Genomic DNA, 19,995 nt, shown 5'->3' with positions numbered 1-19,995 from the left:
GGTTACTCTCGTTTTTTTTAGAATATCTGGAAAGGTTTGGAGTTCAAGTGACTTGTTGAAGAGCAATGCAATAGCAGGAGCTAAAGATCTGGAGGCTTTTTTGTAAATTAAAGTTGGTATCTCCTCAAGGGCACTAGACTTGGTTTTAAGGGAAAGGATTATCTCATTAACGTCAGTGGAATTAATAGGCTTTAGGTACAGAGACTGTGGATAGTTACCTGTAAGATAGTCCTTAACATCAGTACTGGAAGATGGAATATCATTTGCAAGGGATGACCCAATGGAGAAGAACCTATTGAACTCGATAGCAGAATCAGAGGCTGAAAGCTGACCATCTTTATTGGACAGGAGTGTTGGTTTATTTAGAATCTTCTTAGATCCCAATATTTGTGAAATTGTGCTCCAAGTTTTTTTAATCATTGCTCTTTATTTGGGTAAATTTATCCTCGTAGTATTTAGTTTTGGCTCGTCTAATTATTTTAGATAGCAATAACGAGTAATTCTTTGAGAATTCTTTGGAGACGGTTCCTAACCTGTACTTCTTCTCAAGGTCATGTTTTTTATTAATGGATTTAAGTATTCCCTTTGTAAGCCAAGGATTGTTAAGCCTTTTGGTTGTGACTTGTTTCGTAAGCATAGGACAGTGGGAGTTATAAAGGCTAATCTTGGTTAATCTTCTGCCCGAAACACTTTGCGTAATAGTGGCTTTAGACATTGTATGTACTAGCTCTATCTATAAATCTATCATTTTTTGTAAAACCTCTTGTATATATGTACTTTACCTGAATAAACATTTATTTATTTATTATTTATATAAATTTTACCCTCTGATCCAAATGAGTTTAACCCCGCTTCCTCCGCCTCAGGTTTTTAAAACATAAACACGAGTGAAGTCTCCAGTCCTCTGGTGCTGCCCCTTACAATGAAGGACCCGTGATTCACCGTAGCTGGTAATATCAGTGTACATGGTGGGTAACCACCAAATAGTTCGCTTTGTTCATTGTAGTGACAGATGGGGTCATCACTGCAGCGTATTACCCGAAACGCTGTGGGTGTTTCTTGCTTTGCAGGAATACCAATTATTCACCAAAATATTGTTTATTCAGGTAAAGTACATGCATACAAGGTGTGATACAAACATTGATGGATTTATAGATAGAGCTAGTGCATACAGTGCCTAAAGCCACTATTACGCTTTGCAAAGCGTTTCGGGCAGGAAAAACATTAAAGACTAAAACTTAATACTAATTGAGATTAAAGTATAAATTGTGTTGAGAAAATATAAAAATAAAAAAGGGGGGAATATGGCAGAAAAATAGCAAATATACAATTTGGTCGACAAACAGCATTGTTTAAAATAGCAGACATGGGTTGACATTAAGGGGTAAGGTAGGTTACAGGGAGTTAATTAGGTAGTGCTTAGTTTTTATCTTAACTGGTTGGGAGAGGTACAGTCTTTAACATAATTGGGAAGGTCGTTCCACATTCTGGGTCCCTTGATTTGTAGAGCATTTCTAGTTTGATTAAGTCGTACTCTTGGAATATCAAATAGGTATTTGCTTCTGGTGTGGTGCTCATGGATTCTGTTACAACCTTCTTGGAAGCTTTTAAGGTCAGGATTGACATTACAGTTCAGTGTTTTATTTATATATAATACACATGAGAGGAAGTGCATTTTGAGAGATCTGAGTAAGGGAACTGAGTTAGTGGCGCCTGGGTTCAATCCCGGGCGCCGGCGAGAAACAGTGGGCAGAGTTTCTTTCACCTTATGCCCTTGTTACCTAGCAGTAAAATTGGTACCTGAGTGTTAGCTGTCACGGGCTGCTTCCTGGGGGTGGAGGCCTGGTCGAGGACCGGGCCACGGGGACACTAAAGCCCCAAAATCATCTCAAGATGTCTGGGGCCAGAGTTGGATATTGTCCTAATAGCAGCTTTGTGTTGAGTAATTAGAGGACATAGAGGACGACGTAGAGTAATTAGAGGATTGGTAATATTTCGCTCCTGTTTAACTAGAACTAACCATCCTGTCGTATCCATACCTAACCTCTTAATCATAACTAAACGTAACATACTTTAACCTTGTACAGAAAGCCCAGACAAGTATGGCTAGGCCTAGCAAAAAAAAAGGAAATACAGTAGTAGTCAGACGTGGTGCGATTGCCTTTGACATCAAGCATAGTGATAGGTACGGTACAAAACTCCTTTTTCTAATTGTTAACACTGTATTTATTGTTAGGTTAGGCTGGGTTTGGTTGGGTAGGTTTAAAATCTATTGTATCTACTTGTGTACGAGGTGACAGCCATCTGTAGTGAGTCACAGTCGAACATCATTAGTGGATGAACTTTAAACAGTGGTGGAAGTGCTTAGCTCAATTAAAATATTAATTTATAGGCCTGTCTAGTGTATTTAAATAAAACAAATAGTGCTTAAGTACAATAAAAGATACCATAGTGAAATGTTTTTCAACAAATGTAGTTTTTGTGTAATGTATGTCACTTGTTTTGTCATGTTATTCATCAATGTGTCTGGCCAGTTGCTGGATTGATCATGTAGACAAAACCTTGTCATTAGTTACAAGGACTTCAAGAAGCAATGAACAGGCTTTCTGTCCCATCAGGAAATATCCATCATTCATAAGTGCTAAGCTATCAAGCAAGATGTGACAAACCTTTAAACTGCTGTCAATCTTCCCTTGGAATTAGAAGGATGGATAGTCTGCATATTTTTAGTCTTATCAGAAAGGTCTTTGAAACAGTAGCACAAAAAAAAGTTGATTGATTGAAAGTTGAGGGGCAGGTCAAAAAAGACAGAGCTTAACCCCCTCAAGCAGGGGGTTGAGGTGAATACTTGGACTGGTCAGTAGAGTGACGACCTCGCTTCTTGCAAAGACTGTGTTTAATCCCCGATGGTCCAAGTGGTGAGTACCGTTACATCAGTCTGTCCTTATTTACCTATCAAGTGCAGTATATTTATAGCTGTCTTATATGAGATAAAAGCTAGCTCTTTCACCTGATAATTACCCTACAATGCCTAACATTAGACTTTAGTAGTGCAGAAACTGGACTGGAGAAGCAGGCAAAGTGACAGAAAATGCTACAGTGGATAAGGGAGTACAGTGTTTGCACTTAAAATAAAACAGTCTTGGTGAGGAAAGAGGTATTAAAATAGTAAGACATTATTACTAAATCCCCATTATGAGGAGCATAGCCATGTAGGAAGATAGTATGAAGTCACAGGAGAACCTTTGATAAGTGAAAGAATGGCTTAAAAGGTGGCAACTAAATTTAAACTCCAGTAAATGACTAAGTGCAAAACTATGAAGATGGCCGTTTAGGACAGGAGATCAGACACAAGCTACCAAATGGGAGGGTAATCCCTAACATACAATAAAAGTCTGGGAACCCCCTAAAATTCACTACCATAACTTTCTCAAAGTGAGTTCTTTATAGTAATTGTATTGATTTTGGCACTTCCCATTAGGTGCCATACTATTTCACATACAGTACAATAAACAAATATTCTTACCTTGGTTACTTATCTTATTTGTGTTGACCATGTAACTGAAACTTTAGTTTTTTCTACATGTTATACAGTAGTATTTAACCATGAGAGCCGTGCCTTATTTATAAATTTATTCTGTTCATTATGTATTTTATAAACTATTAAACCCAAGGCTGTCTTCTGTTTGAACTGCATTGTGTGTTACTTACAGTGTATGTGCATAACTTTTCAAAGTAAATACATACAGAGATTCTGACTAGCCATATAAAGTACCAATATCTTTACTTTTTCCAGTCTTTTTTCTTAAGACTTTCATTTCTTTCATTACTTTCATTTCAGGAGGAACATAATGGAGGCATGTAGAAGTAATACCAGTGACGTCTTATCAAATGGGGAGGTAGTGGTGCGAGTAGCGGAGGCTAGTACCTCCTTAGCTGCAGCCACTACACGAACTTTAAAATTGTTGGTAGAGATAAAGGCTAAGCTGCCTTCTCCCTCAAAGGTACATCTTGCTAGTACAGTAGTACACCTTATACATTATTGAAGATCTTTATGTGCCTGTAATTACCTAAGTGTAATTACCTAAGTGTAGTTACAGGATGAGAGCTACGCTCGTGGTGTCCCGTCTTCCCAGCACTCTTTGTCATATAACGCTTTGAAACTACTGACGGTCTTGGCCTCCACCACCTTCTCCCCTAACTTGTTCCAACCGTCTACCACTCTATTTGCGAAGGTGAATTTTCTTATATTTCTTCGGCATCTGTGTTTAGCTAGTTTAAATCTATGACCTCTTGTTCTTGAAGTGCCAGGTCTCAGGAAATCTTCCCTGTCGATTTTATCAATTCCTGTTAGTATTTTGTATGTAGTGATCATATCACCTCTTTTTCTTCTGTCTTCTAGTTTTGGCATGTTTAATGCTTCTAACCTCTCCTCGTAGCTCTTGCCCTTCAGTTCTGGGAGCCACTTAGTAGCATGTCTTTGCACCTTTTCCAGTTTGTTGATGTGCTTCTTAAGATATGGGCACCACACAACAGCTGCATATTCTAGCTTTGGCCTAACAAAAGTCATGAACAATTTCTTTAGTATATCGCCATCCATGTATTTAAATGCAATTCTGAAGTTAGAAAGCATAGCATAGGCTCCTTGCACAATATTCTTTATGTGGTCCTCAGGTGATAGTTTTCTATCTAGAACCACCCCTAGATCTCTTTCTCTATCAGAATTCTTTAAAGATTTCTCACATAATATATAGGTTGTGTGGGGGTCTATGTTCTCCTATTCCACATTCCATAACATAACATTTATTAACATTAAATTCCATTTGCCAAGTGGTGCTCCATCTACTTATTTTGTCCAGGTCTTCTTGAAGGGCATGACAATCATCTAAATTTCTTATCCTTCCTATTATCTTAGCATCATCAGCAAACATGTTCATATAATTCTGTATACCAACTGGTAGATCATTTATGTACACAATAAACATCACTGGTGCAAGAACTGAACCCTGTGGTACTCCACTTGTGACATTTCTCCATTCTGATACATTGAAAAGAATTTGAAGCTGAAGTTTGCAGTATTGAACAACCAGCTTTGCCATTTGGTCGCTGAGACGGACGACACAAGATACATTGCCTGTGTATATAATGAAAGTACAGTATGATGAGTTTTCCTTGGACAGTATTGTACTTACTCTAGGGTAATGGCTTATATCAAATTGATATAATTTTAGTTTAATGTTTACTCACAAAAGAAAGTTAAAATAACATCACAGAAATTTGTGTAACATCAGGTCTACTTTATTTAGATGTTTTGAATATAAATAATTTGTTTTACCTAGCATGCTGTGTTAACATTAAAAAAAATTCATTCAGATGCTGATAGCATGAAGTGTTGATAGATATTGATTAATATATAAAATACAGGCATGTTTGCTATTAATGAAGGTAACTTACAGGAATTACTGGTGAGGCTTACAGACGATCATGACCCATTTGTTCTGTACACGTGTGTTGTTCGTGAAGATGACTACTGTAACCTTCGCCAAACTCAAGGCTTACTGGTTGACTTTAATGCATTTCCTTACAAATTTGTAGAGCTAATTAACTCTTGCAACAACGAACAAGTAAAAGACTCTCCTAGGTAAGTTATAAAGGCAAAAATTCATGTTTTGTACACTTTTAGCTAGGTATTAATTTTTTAGCCCATCTACTTTAACTGTAATCTGTAATCATTACCAGTGCTCTTGATAAAAAACTAAATAAGCCAATGTCATTTGTCTTCTTATTAATTTTTGTTGTTAAGCCTATGGCTGTTTCTTAAGGCTTGAAAAATATGGAAGGTTTTGTAGACTTATTTTAAATAGTGTTGCATCCTGAGCCTCATATTTAAATTTTTTTTTTTTTTTTTTTTTTTTACAAAACTGGCATCTTTATTCTCTAAGAAACTCTTACTTTGAGTGGGATTGGGTGGTTATAAACAGGAGCTGCCTCGTATGGGCCAATAGGCCTTCTGCAGTTACTTTTGTTCTTATATTTTACCTTTCAACTTTTAGTATACTACATATTAAACATTTCATTTCATATACTCAATTATGCAATTTTAAATTCATTATAATACTGTATTTGAAACACTCATCAACAGGAAAATACATACTGTTGCATATCTTTATTTTGCATATCTATAATGCAATCTTTATTTGCACTATATTATTTGTCTAAATATTCTCAAAGATGCATATGTACCATTTGCTAAAAGAAAACTTCCCAAAAAGGGTGATAAATAGCTATGAAATGCAAAATAATGCTAGGGTTACATAGTGCTAGGTAAATGTTTGCCATGAAAACAGGCACGTTAATGAGCCAGCTAGCTCCTTAAACACACAATCCATGAACAGAGAGAACATTTTCGGTATATTTAATCCAGTTTGTAACTTTTCCTAGATAGGATAAAACAGCAATTTTTTTTATATTTATTAGTGTGTTTTATTATCATTAAACAACTGCCATTCATATGACAGTGATATTATGTTTGCTGCTCATCACTTGGGAAAATAATGTTTGTATAATTATGTAATAGCAGATTTTTTTTAGATGCAGTATATATGTTTTCTCTTTTCAGATTTATACTGGTTTTGCGTTGTTCTAATGAGAGTGAAGGAAGTGCTACACTGGAAGTTGTAGAAGTTAATGTATTTAAACATTTGTGTCATTTGGCACTGGCACTTGTGCCTGCTCCCACACAACTCAAGCTAAGTTATCTGGCAGACTGCTGTAAGGCTCTAAAGGTAAAGTTGGTAATTGTTATCCTATGAAATATATATATAGATAAACTTCTGTTTTCTGCTGATAAATACTATGAAACACAAAAATTAGCTAAAATTGCTGGGCAGTATCTGCATTATCCAATTATTATGAAAATATGTTTTAAACTGGATAAAGTCTGGAGGGAATATTGTGAGAATGGACTGTAAATGGCATTCAAGTATTATTACTGAATATTGAGTGAATGTGAATATGAATGGATACAGTGACTATCATTGTTCTCAGTAATGAGAAAGTAGTGAGTGGCTGAAATGTGTATTGGCTCATGAAATACTGTTCAGTACTTAATATATGTGGAAAGATTTTAGTATTGTATCATTATTACAAGTAAATGAAACAAAAGTTCCTTAGTAAGTGTTATTGGAGGTACAGGATTGTGCGGATTATAATTTTAATTTGAGTACCACATGTGTTGAATAATGTTGGGAAAGGAGGACGAGAGTGTGTGTGTGTGTGTGTTGTGTTATTAGTGAATAACTTCAGTTCTAGTAATGAAATTAATTACCAGTGATTTCATTGTTTTATGTAATGCTGTTATAGCCCTTTATTATATTAATGTTCTTTCTATACGATTTGGGTGCTTTCAAACTTTCAATTCTCTTGTAAAACATGTTAAATGAAACATACAGGCCCAGGGAGCTGCTAAAGAGAGAGAGGCGGCAGAACGGGAGCAACAGCTCAGGCAGCAATTAAGCCACACACAACAAATTCTTGCCAAGACTTCAGAAGAAGTTCATCAGCTGCAGAATGCTATGAGCCAGCATGTAGCCACATCAACCGAGAAACAAGCACAGCTGATCAGTCAAGAAAAGGAGAAATTATTAAAGGTGCCTTGTTTTGTACAGTACTGTACTATACTGTAACATGGCATGATAGAACTGGATACAATTAATTCTGGACATTAGAAGTCTTCTCTTATTCCTAAATGCATTTACTCATTCTGTTCTTGAGATTTAATTTTGATCACATCTTGCATAACCTTTATTTTTTTTAATTTTACATATAATTTTCTGATTTTTATTGTTGAAAGTTTTTGTAAAATACAGATTAAATATTTAATTTATCATTGCATTTTTTCCTCCATCTGGAACAGCCGGCAGATGTATGTCAAATTTAATTCCTTAAGTAAATTAATAGTATACAGTTTTCTTCCTTCTAGCTGTTGTTTAACATGGTCTTTGTACTGTATAGACAGTTGTCATTAATGATAAAAGATTTGCATCTTGTCTACCTTCCAGGTAAATAATAGAATTGCATCTGCCTTCCAGTAAAATATTAGCCTCATACTTAATCTACAGTGAAAGATAAGCATCACATATACTTTCCAGTAAATTATTTTAATTATTTGTACTTTCCAGCAAATGAATTGTTATCATATGTACGTTCCAGCAAACGAATTGTTATCATATGTACTTTCCAGTAAAAGATTGGCATGCTTTCATCATTTCAATACATTTTAACATAATTTTACTCTCCAGTAAAATAATAGTATCATATCTACTTTACAGTAAAAGACTAGCATAATATCTACTTTACATTATTAGATTAGCACCATATCTACTTTCCAACAAAAGATTAGCATGATATCTACTTTTCAGCTAAAGATTAATATCATGTCTACTTTACAGTAAAAGATTAGCATCATATCAGCTTTACAGTAAAAGTGTAGTAAAATTAGCATGGACCTATGTATTAAGAACCTAGCCTGCAGTGAGTGAAAACATTACCATAGTAAGTAGATATTCACCAAGAGCACACCATAGTTATTTTGATGTTGCATCAGGTTCAGAGTGATGCAGACAGGAAAACTGAACGTATGCGACGGGAACTGGAGGCTCGAAAAAACACTCAGATTGAACAGCTGCAAGCTAAACTAGGCTCACTCACCTCCCAAAACAATGATCTCTCAGAAAGGAAACATCAAGCCGAAAGTAATGCTAAGTAAGTGAATGAAAGGTATTTATGTATTTGCTTGACAACTACAGTCTTCAGCTGCTTTGTTGAGGAAAGGAAGCATGGGGGATTGTGCCGAGTTCCTTAGTTTACCACATGAGTTTTTCTAGGTGTGTTGTAAGGTGGAGTTCTAGTGTTAATGTATGGTTGCTTTGGGTAAACTGTTCAATAAACTTATCAATAAAAAGTCACAAATATTCTACAAAAGATGGAAAATAAATGAAACCATATGTAGCAGAAGGAGGATGATAACATAGTCGTCCTCCATTCCCATGTGTAGGCAGCCAATATTCTGCATGAGGGATGAGTTCCTGGAACACCTCTTGTTGATCAAACATATACAGTTTGAAGTTGAGGTTATAGTATAAGGGAAAAATGGGGAAGTCTTCTGAAAACTTAACAAATGTCACTTTTTCCAGACAATAAAACACCTACTTGAATATTACTTCCTTTTGGCACTTTCCTGCCATAAACACAGTACAGTTCACAATGATATTTAAAATCTTTGGAAGATGCCATACTACAAAAATATAATCCAAAAAAGGCTTAAAACTAAATAATTGTGAGGAGCTATAAGCTCAGAGAATAGTATTTGGAGGGGACGTCACACACCTAACTAATATCTCTTGGTTGGACGAATCTCACTAACCAACACATACAGATTCTTGCCTATAAATCTCTCCTCAAACAATTTTTTTAAATTTAGTATCAAACCCTAAATTATGTAGTAGAATATGTTTTGACTGGATTTGCAGATTAAAGGCTACTTGAACATGGAGATACTGTTTATAGGTACATTAAGTTTCCTTATGAAAAATTCTAAAATACCTTGGTAAAGTTTTTATACATGGTATTACTGTATTACATTAAGAAACTGTAATAAAACTTCATACTGAATAATAATATTGAGCAAAGTAACAAAAATTGAAGGAAAGTTTTAGATTTTAATTGATTCACAAATATATTGTGTAACATACAGAGAGCTGCAAAGAAGATTAAATAGTGCCGAAGAAAACTTACACCGATGTCGGCAGGAACTTAACCACATTAAAAAACAAAATGCACACCTTGAGCAAGAAAACCATACCAAAAGTGCTACAGGTTAGTACAGTACTGTATGTTTTATTGTTGTCGTGACTTTATATGTTCATTATTTTATGAAAGAGAAAGGAGGCAGTAATAATGAAAATGATAATAAGTATGCTGAGCCTCTTTCTAGCTTTCTTGTTCCAAAATGACATCTCTTTTTTTTTTTAGGGCAGGTAGACATTCCCCACTAGTGTGAAGTGGGAACTTTTTTAAATGGGTCTATCAGATCATACTGGTAGAGCTGCTGTGCCAATGCAGAAGTGCAGAATGTCAACCTGCCCTGACTGAATGATCTTGATCAGTGATGAGTATGATCTGGTGTTAGGGGCTCAATTGAGTGTACTGTTCAGAAAAGCTCCTGTACACTAGGAGCCAGACTTGTTGTGTTAAATTAGTAGATACCATTATTGTATTTCTTAATTTGTTCTTAATAATATTTTGCAATGGTTTTGTTCTCTGATGTTCAGTACGAGAATTGGAATCGACTGTGTCTCATCTTGAAGCGGATTTACGAAGCCAAGGCACACATTTGGCTCACCTTCAACAAATGGCAGAATCACTGCAACAGCAAAAGGTTAGTCAATTATTTTTAATATTATCCTAATGAACATTTTTAGATTTTGTCACCTATATTATTTAAGAAGTTCCCAAATTAACTTGTTGTTTGCTATTATTATTGCTATAGGGAAGTTTAGAAGAGACTGTGGAGGAACGACGGCAAAAGTTAATAAAGCGAGAAAATTCTATCCAGTTGCTGTATGCTGAATTACAGAAGAGCCTGGATGTTATCAAGAAGCTGCAAAAGAGAGTCAAAGAAGAGCACATGACAGTGAGTAAGAGTTATAGGGGAGAAGCCCCAAAATATTTTTTAATGAGCTACTGCATTCAGTTACCACTTAAGGTAAGATTCTTTAAATCTTTGTGTCGTCTAGGCAAGGAATCATGACAGTCAAGTGACCTTCTCTGCACTGGTGCCACAGACATCTTTACAAGCTGTCTCTACAGGGTTAATAAAAGTACTAGTGTGTGTTGTGGAATCCTCTCTTAAATGGCTTCCTCACCCATACTGAGGACTGTTCAAGCCAACACTTTTCCCCTTTGTCACTCAAAAATAACAGGGACTCTAGCAGCTCCCCAAGGACTACCAGAGTCTCCGGAGGGTGGTAGAGTAGAGTGACAAGTGTGATGGGGCATGTATATCGGTGACTGCCTCACAGAGGGCTATGTCTCTATTACTTCACTAATGAGGCACATGCCACATTCATCTAGTGTACTGAATAGGCTTTTTCTCACTAGCTGCTCTCAAAGCAACTGCCAAACAAACTAGAGAGGCTAGGCTACCCCCAAAATCACTTGACCTTCTCTGGCTCAAGTCTCTCTTTGGTGACACCGTCAACACTACTGTTGGTTCATGGTCTGCAACTTGGCGGTGCTCAATATTACTAGTCACGTTGTCTATCCTGGTGTCATATGTGCTTGGCCACCCTGCACTAGGTACAAAATGTCATTGGTCATTGATTCACAGACCTGTTCACCAAGTCAGGACTGTTTCGATGATGGGAGGTTGGCTCTGCACAACCACTGCCTTCTTACACTTGTGGATGTTGTCTTGGGTCACTGCACTAGGCTGTGGAGTGACTCTCACTGAATTCTCCTGCACAAGTTGTAATTCCACAGCCTCCTTCAATGTAATTTCCTCTTTCACTGAGGTATTCGGTAGCTCCTCACGTAAGCAGAGGTATCTTGCCAACTTTTTGAAGCTCAACTTGACTATACTGGGTACGAACGCGAATCTCGCGAAATCTTGGAGCCCTCCTTTGAGTGTCTTTGAAAGAATAGTCCCCATCATGAGCCCCAGTCACTGATTCATCTACCTGGCTTGTCCGTGATGTAACTCTAGGTCACCTGCTGATTGGCTACTGCTCACCTCTCCTGCTAATCGTGTTTCTCATTGTATCTTGTGTATGCTGGTGTCATTGCCCCAGGTGGAAATCTGCCACCTGCAGGTGAACTCGGGGGGGAAGGGGGCCATTTGGAAGAATATTTAGTCTCAGGCTTTCCAATTGAATTTCTAAAAATAGAAAATATGCCAAAATCACGCAACTAGCACCTTCTCCACATAAAATTATTCTGTGTACTGTCTAGCATGTTTGTGTGGCAGATACAAATGACTTTTGATGTGGGAAAAAGCCTGAATTAGACAGCAATTATAACAAGAGATACTAGAGATATGCTCAAATAGACAAGAATTATAAAGAAATGCTTTCCATACACCTGCAACCCTTGTAAGAGTTGTCTGGAGACCTAGTTACCCTGGTTGCCAACAGATGGCAGCACTGTCACCACAATAGGGTCCCCAAACCACCAGCTTCTCTCATTCTTCCTACTGTGTCCATGGCACATTTTGAAGGTTAGGATCAGAAGAAAAGTCAGAAGTATTCATAGTGTACAGGCAATCTAAGCTTTCTTATATATATATTGAAAGCATTATATAAGCATATAATATATGTATGAATGAATGTAGGCATACATGTTTCATATTTGTTCAATTACTGCAGGTCCTTGTATGTCCCCTGCAAGGACCATTTTAATAGTTTTTTGTGTACTGATTTTTATAATGTCTTATACATGGCTGGCCTATGATCTTTTTCCCAGAAGATTCATTGGATTTCATTTTAAAAGCAACCAAATACTTTACCTATAAAGTGAGCTTTTCATATTCACTTAAAGATCTATTTTTATGTAACAAAATTTTTGGTTTTGGAATTAGTCATTTTTCCCACAAGATCCTTAATAAACCCTATATGATATGAATGTACACATTGTATCGAGAAATGAATACCCATGTAGAATCAGGAGTGGAGTAAATAAATGCTATTACAGTATTCGTTTCCTTTGTTATTTCTTCGACAGAGTAAAGTTCGAGGAGCAGCCCTCATGGAGCAGGACAAGGTAGTAGCAGAGAAGGACAGCAGTGTTTTCACAATTGAATGAGCAACTTCAGCTGATGACAACCAAAGTCTCTCAGCTCACTATAGACAGGGAAAGTCTCCAGCAACAGTTACATGAAGCAAAAGAAAAGTTACAGGAACAGGAAAAGACACTTCAGACAAATGAAAATGGTAAAATTTGATGAAATTTGTTCTGCAATTCATCACTACTGTATAGTAATGTTAAATCTCAGAATCATATAACCAAATTCTCCTTCATGTGTGGTGAATCTGGCAAATATGTACAGTATTGCTCTAATATGAACCCTTGAGTTTCATACCTTTCGGGTTTATGAACATCGTTAAATGCTGTGCTATCTTTCAATCCTTTTACAATCTTGGTGGGTGGCAAGACCCAGGTCACACACACATGCTGCTGACAATTAGGTTCTTTCACTTGTGGGCTGAAGATATCCTCGTTGAGACTCTTACATACCTTGAATTAATTAGGCATCTTGGATTCCAAGTCGTGTCCTGCATTAATCCTTAAGAATGAATTTGTGGTATAACACCATTGCAAACTTCAGCATGATTAATAGATGCATTTGTCAAGTAAATAGCTGTTACTTTGATGGATATTGTAAGTTCTTGGGGAGAGCCATTTCATATTAAGGCATTTAAAATGTAATGAGAGTAACTTAACTGAATTTTATCTGTCTTTTGTAACATTTGAATTAATTACATGAGCCATTTCAGTGTAAGAGGTTCATTTATCCTTAAATAGCAAGTATTGTGATAAATGTTATAAGAACACAAGGATTTAGAGAGAATGAGAACACATTTACTCACTAAATTCTTCATTCAGTGATATAATGGATTGTTTACCCTTAGTGATTTTTGTTAATACATGATCACTTTTTAGTTTCATTTTAAAATTTGCAGAAATTTAAGAATTTCCAGATTTATGGTAACATCAATTACTTGTAACATACTTTTGAGTCTGATGACAGCATTTATTTGCCACAGTCATCTCTTGGCTCAACAAGCAACTTAACGAAGTCGAAGTAACAGGAGCAATGGCGAAGCGTGCACCTCTTTCCGAAGCATATCTTGCATCACAAGGACCGTCCACTCATGCAATAAGACAACAAGGCTCTCGCTTCACATCAGGAGGCCCATCAGGGCTTGTGGCACATTCCACACCTGTTTCAAACACACTAAAATCATTTCCCACAGCCAGTGGTGGGTGGTTAGGACAAACTACTCCTAATTTGGTAATTTGGTTTGTAATCTCATTAACACTAAATTCTTCATTATAAATTTTTGTTTTAATAAATTTAAAATAGTAAATCATTAAATTGCAGTACTGTATCAGCTGATGCCATATTGCAGTATATAGTATCAATATACAATGGAAATTCACTAGGGTGCAACCCAATTCAACTCGAGATCGAATGGTCAGAAATTGTTTGCTGTGATTTAAATATCAGTTTGATTGCATGAAGGTAATTGCCCTTTTGCCATTTTTCTGATCTAAGGCTCCCTGTTACTCCCATATCAACATTATCCACACAGGACATCATTCACTGCCAGGTTCGTATGCAACTTTAGACCCTGTTATGATGAAGACTTTCAAAATGGTCTTGCCTCATAATTGCTTCTGGGGGATAGTACAGATTACTGTATTGTCTATGCTTGGTAAGCGAATCATGTGGGGCTCACCCTCATTCGAGTTGGCTAATTTTTCACCAGAAATACCCAAAGATTAACATTCAAATTGATTTAGACTTCTCACTTCAGCATCTCGGTAACTCAAATTTCTATTCGAGTTGAAAAGCCAAGACTCTAGCTCAAATCTATTCGAGTCTCGCATTCAAATGAGAGACTCGAATAAAGTTAAAAGGTCAAATTGGATAGAAAACTTGAGCATGAATTCATTCAGATTACTCGAAATCTGGTACCTATCTACCCTCAACAGGTAGGTAGGTATCAGAGTCTGAATTACCAAGCTCTTACTGTACTGGATATCAAGCCCCATCCCAGTGATGTGCAACACTGTTGTAAACTATGGTGGCTGTCTGTGCTGTCACCTGTTGGTCAGGGCAGGTTTTTTTTTTTTTTTTTTAGTTTGCAGAGCAAAAATTTGTATTTTTAGGATTTCTAATTAAATAATGCTTGAAGTGTTAAGAGAGTGGGATGTTTTAATAGTTAGTGGATAGAGATAGACTGTTGTCTCCCTTCCCAAATTATATACAGGGCAAACTTATCTAAAATGTGTCACAGTGAGGTGTTAAGTTGCATAGAGCCTGGCAATGAATGGTGTCCTGAGTGGACCATACGGCCTGTGGCTGCAGCAGCAGCCTTGGTACCAGCTCAGAGAAAGATTATTTCATACACTCATCTCTCCATTTTATGTCATGGAGTATTTAGTGAGTGTTGCATTACTATGTACTAGTAGCAACATATTAACTTCTTCTTATCAACATTAACATAATTATTGATACTTCAGAGTTCTTTTCGAAATTTTGGCAACATCCCACCCATACCAGAGGTGATTAGCCCTCGCAGCCTCACATGATGCCCTCACTGGCAAGAATCAATCTCCAGCTGACAAAGAAAAGTAAGTTGTACAGTGAACCTATACAAAGTATTAAGATATTGTTTTCTCGGAAATTGTATTTATAAAGTTTTTGTTAATGGTACTGTCTTTGAATTTAGCATGGAAGGGCTGGATCCCAAATACTTTGAACCAACTAATCCAGCAAGTGTTCCAGTGCAAGGACTACTTCGAGCAAATTATTGCAGTAGATCACCCCCTGACTCGGACCCAATGGAGCTTAACAAAAATACAAGGTTAGTGATGCTAAACATTGGTGAAATTTATTTATTACCATATACTGTGTGTGTGTGTGTATACATACATATACATATATACACTTTATTTTTTAAAGCTTCGTGTAAAGGTTGACCCTAGTTCTTCAGATTGGAAAAATTGGAAAACATCCTTTCTAATTAAATGTATTATACAGTGAGCACAGAAAGTAGTATAGAATTTAACTAATTACTCTTCTTTCTCTCTGTCATTCTCTCATATTTGTTTTTAATTGTTATAAAGGCTTCGTTTATTCCAGATGGAGTCTTTTCTGTGGGGTAGCCCTTTCGGCTCCCTGGAGCTATTGGGCTAATATGCGCTATACAGTAATTAGACTAGGGCATTATTCAGTGGAGTTCAGCCTACTGGGAACCACGAGCCAAAACCTGGCCCCCTCAGAGAGGCACAGGGAGCAATGGCCCATGTTAAATCCCCCTGTGGTTGGGGGTTGTCCTGATCTGCTATCAACTGGGGTTGTGCACCCAGAAAGGTAGGCATAACAAAACAAACCCCCACATGGTAAGAAAATTGCAACCAAAAACCGAACAGAGGCAGAACTCTCCCAAATCCCAAGCAAACGTCACACCTCGCCGCTTGTCTGTGCAGCCCTCCCCTCCCTGAAAGGGAAAGGGGGAGCCCCAGACCCTCCATGCTAGCTACTCAGCAACTCCAGTTAATTGACTGAATGCGATCTAGGGCAGTCATTCAACTCTGGCCTTGGTTTCTTGGCAGTGTTTTGCCTTATTGGTGTCTCTGCAACATAGTTTTGTGGTGGTCAGGTGTAATAAGTGTACCGGGGATGCATGCGCGTAGGGGCAGCCTTCCCAAAGCGCCCCGTGACTACTACCTCTGGATGCTAGGATTTTCTTCCCTTGTGCCTTCGGGACGTCATCTCTGTAGGGGTTTTTCCTGCTCGGCATTTACCCTGTCCTTGGGGCTAGACAGCTGAGTTGACAGCGCTTCGGATTTGTAGTCCTGAAGTTCCGGGTTCGATCCCCGGTGGAGACGGAAACAAATGGGTAGAGTTCCTTTCACCCTGATACCCCTGTTCACCTAGCAGTAAAGAGATACCTGGGAGTTAGACAACTGCTATGGGCTGCTTCAAAAGGGTGTGTGTGTAACAAAAAGGAGGCCTGGTCAAAGACCATGGCCAAAGGGGACGCTTAAGCCCCAAAATCATCTCAAGATAACTTCAAGATTGGGGTCAGCTGGGGTTTCGTGGCCCTTGTTTAGCCTTGGGTAGAGAGTGGTATTGTTGCAGGTTGGGGCATCAAGGTGTTGCACAGCCAGCTTACCTATGCAGCAGCCAGTTCCTATTTCCTCTGGGGACGTTGTACTTTTGCAGGGGTTTTCTTTTATTTTTGTTCTGTGCTTGGTAGGGGGTCTGCCTTGTATGACTATAGGACCATGTATACTGTTTTGATGGCAATGAACAGAAGAACCACAGGGTTTTTTCCAGGGGCCATTGCTCCCTGCACCTCTCTGAGGGGGCCAGGGAGCTCTGGCTCGTGGTCCCCAGTAGGTTGATCTCCATTGACTAATGGCCTAGTCTAATACAGTATATCGCATATTAGCCCGATAGCTTCAGGGAGCCTCCGGGGCTCACCCAGAAATTGGTGTTTCATTACATTCAACGCTGGGTTTTATTCCATTCCGAAAGATCCTTTAAGTTAATCTTATTTAGATCATTATTGTTTGACCTAAGTGCTTAAGACATACAGAAGTATTATGTTCTTGAGCATTAAGTAGCATATCTTTGAATGTGTTGTAATGCCACCATTCATCTACAGTATAAGCTATAATAGTGTTAGGTCACCTGCAATTTGGGGTTAAGTCTTCTTCCAGAGAGTCAGATCAACTTCAAAAGTGTCTTATCTTTTGAAGTTGCCTAATCTAAACACTTCAGGTCCTACCTTACTTCCTTGTTAAAAAATGTTATGAAAATTTTAGATCTTGACAGCTTTCTCTCACACCTTTTGCTCTTTTGGGTCACAACGCTCACGTGAATACTATTATAGGTATTGCAATAAATATTACACTATTTTCAGTCTACTCTCAGAATTCTGTATGGAAATAAACAAATTTATACAGATTCAAAAAAAGTAGTTTTGGTTATACACAAGTGTAATGATTAATCAAGATCCCACTTGCTTCCTGTATAAGAATGTTTATACTCTTTTTGTGAATGAAAAATGAATATTGCATTGCATATTGAAATGTTTATATCATAATTGCGTGGAACATACAGTATTTTCAATCCAGGTTGAGCAACTTCAGGAAAAGAAGGAGCCTATAACATAAAAGTTAACATATACAATTATCCAGCTCCAGATACCGTATTGCATTTCCAACTCACCAGTTATATTTTGATGAATAGTTTAATAAACATTATATACTTATACTGTTTTTTATATTTCTGGGAGGGCTAGCTCAGAAAGCCATTGAGAGAGGACCCACTAGTAAGAGGCATTTTGTTACATTCAAAGCTAGATTTATTTTTATTTATTTTTTTTTATAGAGCATTGGACAAAAGAGGAGGGGCAGCCGGGACAAAGAGGGGAGGAAGCAACAGAGGAGCAAGAGGAGGAGGAGGAGGAAGACCATCAGTAAGAGAAAGTAGAAAGTCAGAAAGTCAGAGAAAGCCTGGAGCATCAAGCTACTTCCCAAAATCTTAGGTTTCAATATTTTGTTTACCTCTCGTAATATAAGCACAAAACTTTGCTCTTCATTCAAGAAATTAAGAAAGCTTTCAGCTTTAAGAAAAATATTATTTTCTAGTCTTAATTTGATTACTTACTTATTTATTTGCTTTTGTGTTGATAAATTGCTGTCGGTTGTTAATAAAAAATTACCAAAATTTAAATTTATATAGTCATGTATGTGTAACAAAAAAAAAGAGCACTAGCATATTATAAGTTTTTCAAGCCTCCTGTTTTTCTAGTTGAGAGCTATACATACATAACTGAAAAACACAGGGTTGACTTCTGTATTTTCAAGAGTAAATTGTGATCAAAAAAAAGCTTTGGTGATAATAAGAAAGATGAGAGCTTATTAATATTTTGCTGGGTACACAACTGCTCTTAGCTTCCAATCACATCTGCCATGTACAAACCTTTCTTTATTAAACTAAGATTTTTGTAATCATAAATGTTTAAATATTTTATTTTATTTGAATACCTATGGTGATTAATATATTGATAAATATAGTGAAAGGGTTTCTTTTCCAGTACCTAAAATGTTTTATGTTCTCTAAATTTTTATATCTGATGACTAAGATCAATTTATTTTACCAATGTAATGTAATTACAAGATCTTTGCTCATATAGCCACTCGGGCAGGGAAGTTTTAGCTCGCCTCTGTGTATACTCCAGCAGGTAGGTACACCCTATTCAGTTCCATCAGGGTTTCCTCTTCCATTAGGCACCTTGTGTCTGGCTTATTCCTAACACCCAGCTTCATTACTTGGGGCTTGCCGAGTCATTAGATACCAGGTAACCACTTTTTGGATTTTTCTCGGTTTATCAAGCTTTAAGTTTCCATCTTATAATTTTGATGTCAGCAAAAGACACTAAGAATGTCTTCCCTTTGGGAGATCAGTTATATAAATCTGGAAGATAGGCCCTGGTAGGTCACCGACTCAAGAGTGGCATTACAAAGCCTTAGAAAAAGACAGTCAGAAAACTGGCTTTCGAGAGTAGTAGAAAGTAGACAGCGGTTGAAATCAAGAACTTTGAAAATTATATCCAATCAGGGAAGGGTTATGCAGTTCTTGTGGATTTTCCCTCATACTGGAATCAGTGGAAATATGTGGGCAGATGCAATGTCTGCTTAGGGTCCTGAAGAAGACTACATGTATCCTAAAGACCCTTTTACAAAACAGATAATGCATTAGACAATAGCATTAGACATGGTAACTGTGGAAAGAAGGATAGAAGAGTAAGACAATGAATCTGTACGCTGGTACAATGCAGTTACAGCCAACGGCCTCAATCAGTATGAATGACGAGAAGGTGACTGATGGAGAGAATCTATAATAGCAAGAATTCGTCTTAAATACAAGTATCCATGGAAATTTGAGATGGAAATGACAGCTGGGCAAAATCTGCAGCATGAAGAAGAAATAGCATCTGGATCACTACTTTAAAGACCGCCTACTTATTACAGTATTAGAATTACATATGTGTAGTATAATAAATTCCACATTGAGTTAAGGAAACACTTTTGGTCAAATATAGACACCTGTACTATTAAAAAAATGTTCCCACTTTGCACCTGCAGAATAGCATAATTAACTTGAGGGTTGTTCCAGCTTGGTACATATGACAATGA

General features: G+C 37.2%; 1 protein-coding gene across 1 annotated transcript; it reads left to right on the top strand.

The window, feature by feature from the left end:
* The first annotated feature begins 825 nt into the window (after positions 1-825).
* LOC123768731 (spindle assembly abnormal protein 6 homolog) lies at positions 826-18,878 on the top strand. The gene is given in 16 exon segments (XM_045759448.2): positions 826-950; positions 3,842-4,004; positions 5,457-5,641; positions 6,620-6,785; positions 7,452-7,649; positions 8,606-8,763; positions 9,755-9,876; positions 10,332-10,438; positions 10,550-10,693; positions 12,778-12,843; positions 12,845-12,986; positions 13,821-14,068; positions 15,304-15,390; positions 15,392-15,414; positions 15,513-15,647; positions 18,185-18,878. Coding segments are annotated over 15 exon segments (2,091 nt in total). The 5' UTR covers positions 826-950; positions 3,842-3,851; the 3' UTR covers positions 18,342-18,878.
* Positions 18,879-19,995: the final 1,117 nt, after the last annotated feature.

Source organism: Procambarus clarkii, chromosome 83, assembly GCF_040958095.1.
Source record: "Procambarus clarkii isolate CNS0578487 chromosome 83, FALCON_Pclarkii_2.0, whole genome shotgun sequence".
Taxonomy (NCBI): Eukaryota; Metazoa; Arthropoda; class Malacostraca; order Decapoda; family Cambaridae; genus Procambarus; species Procambarus clarkii.
The sequence above is the reverse complement of the archived record's forward strand: the minus strand, read 5'-3'. Positions and strand labels throughout refer to the sequence as shown.